Raw genomic sequence first — 212 nt, 5'->3', positions numbered from 1 at the left:
CGCCGCAGCCGGCGACCGAGCTCCTCACCTGAGCTGCTCATGTGCGCGGAGGTGAAGCCGCTGAGCGTGTTGCGCCCGCTGGCGTCGGCGTAGTGCGGCATGGAGTTGATCACGGCCTGCAGGTACTTCTCCTGCTCCAAACTGGTGGAGTCCGTCTGCGAGGGGCCTAGGAGGAGAGCCACGAGCATCACCGCTCCGCCACGAGACCCGAG

General features: G+C 67.5%; 1 protein-coding gene across 1 annotated transcript in view; it reads right to left on the bottom strand.

Moving 5' to 3' along the window:
* Window positions 1–28: 28 nt before the first annotated feature.
* Window positions 29–212, bottom strand: part of SBF1 (SET binding factor 1) — a gene marked incomplete at both ends in the record, with an annotated part of 20974 nt that continues 20790 nt past the window's right edge. Inside the window, one exon of the mRNA XM_009702492.1 lies at window positions 29–166. Within this exon, the coding sequence (XP_009700794.1) occupies window positions 29–166 (138 nt within the window). The remainder of the gene's footprint in view (window positions 167–212) is intronic.

The sequence above is a fragment of the Cariama cristata genome, unplaced genomic scaffold, assembly GCF_000690535.1.
Source record: "Cariama cristata isolate BGI_N322 unplaced genomic scaffold, ASM69053v1 scaffold15626, whole genome shotgun sequence".
NCBI lineage: Eukaryota > Metazoa > Chordata > Aves > Cariamiformes > Cariamidae > Cariama > Cariama cristata.
This window is presented reverse-complemented; position numbering and strand designations above follow the sequence as displayed.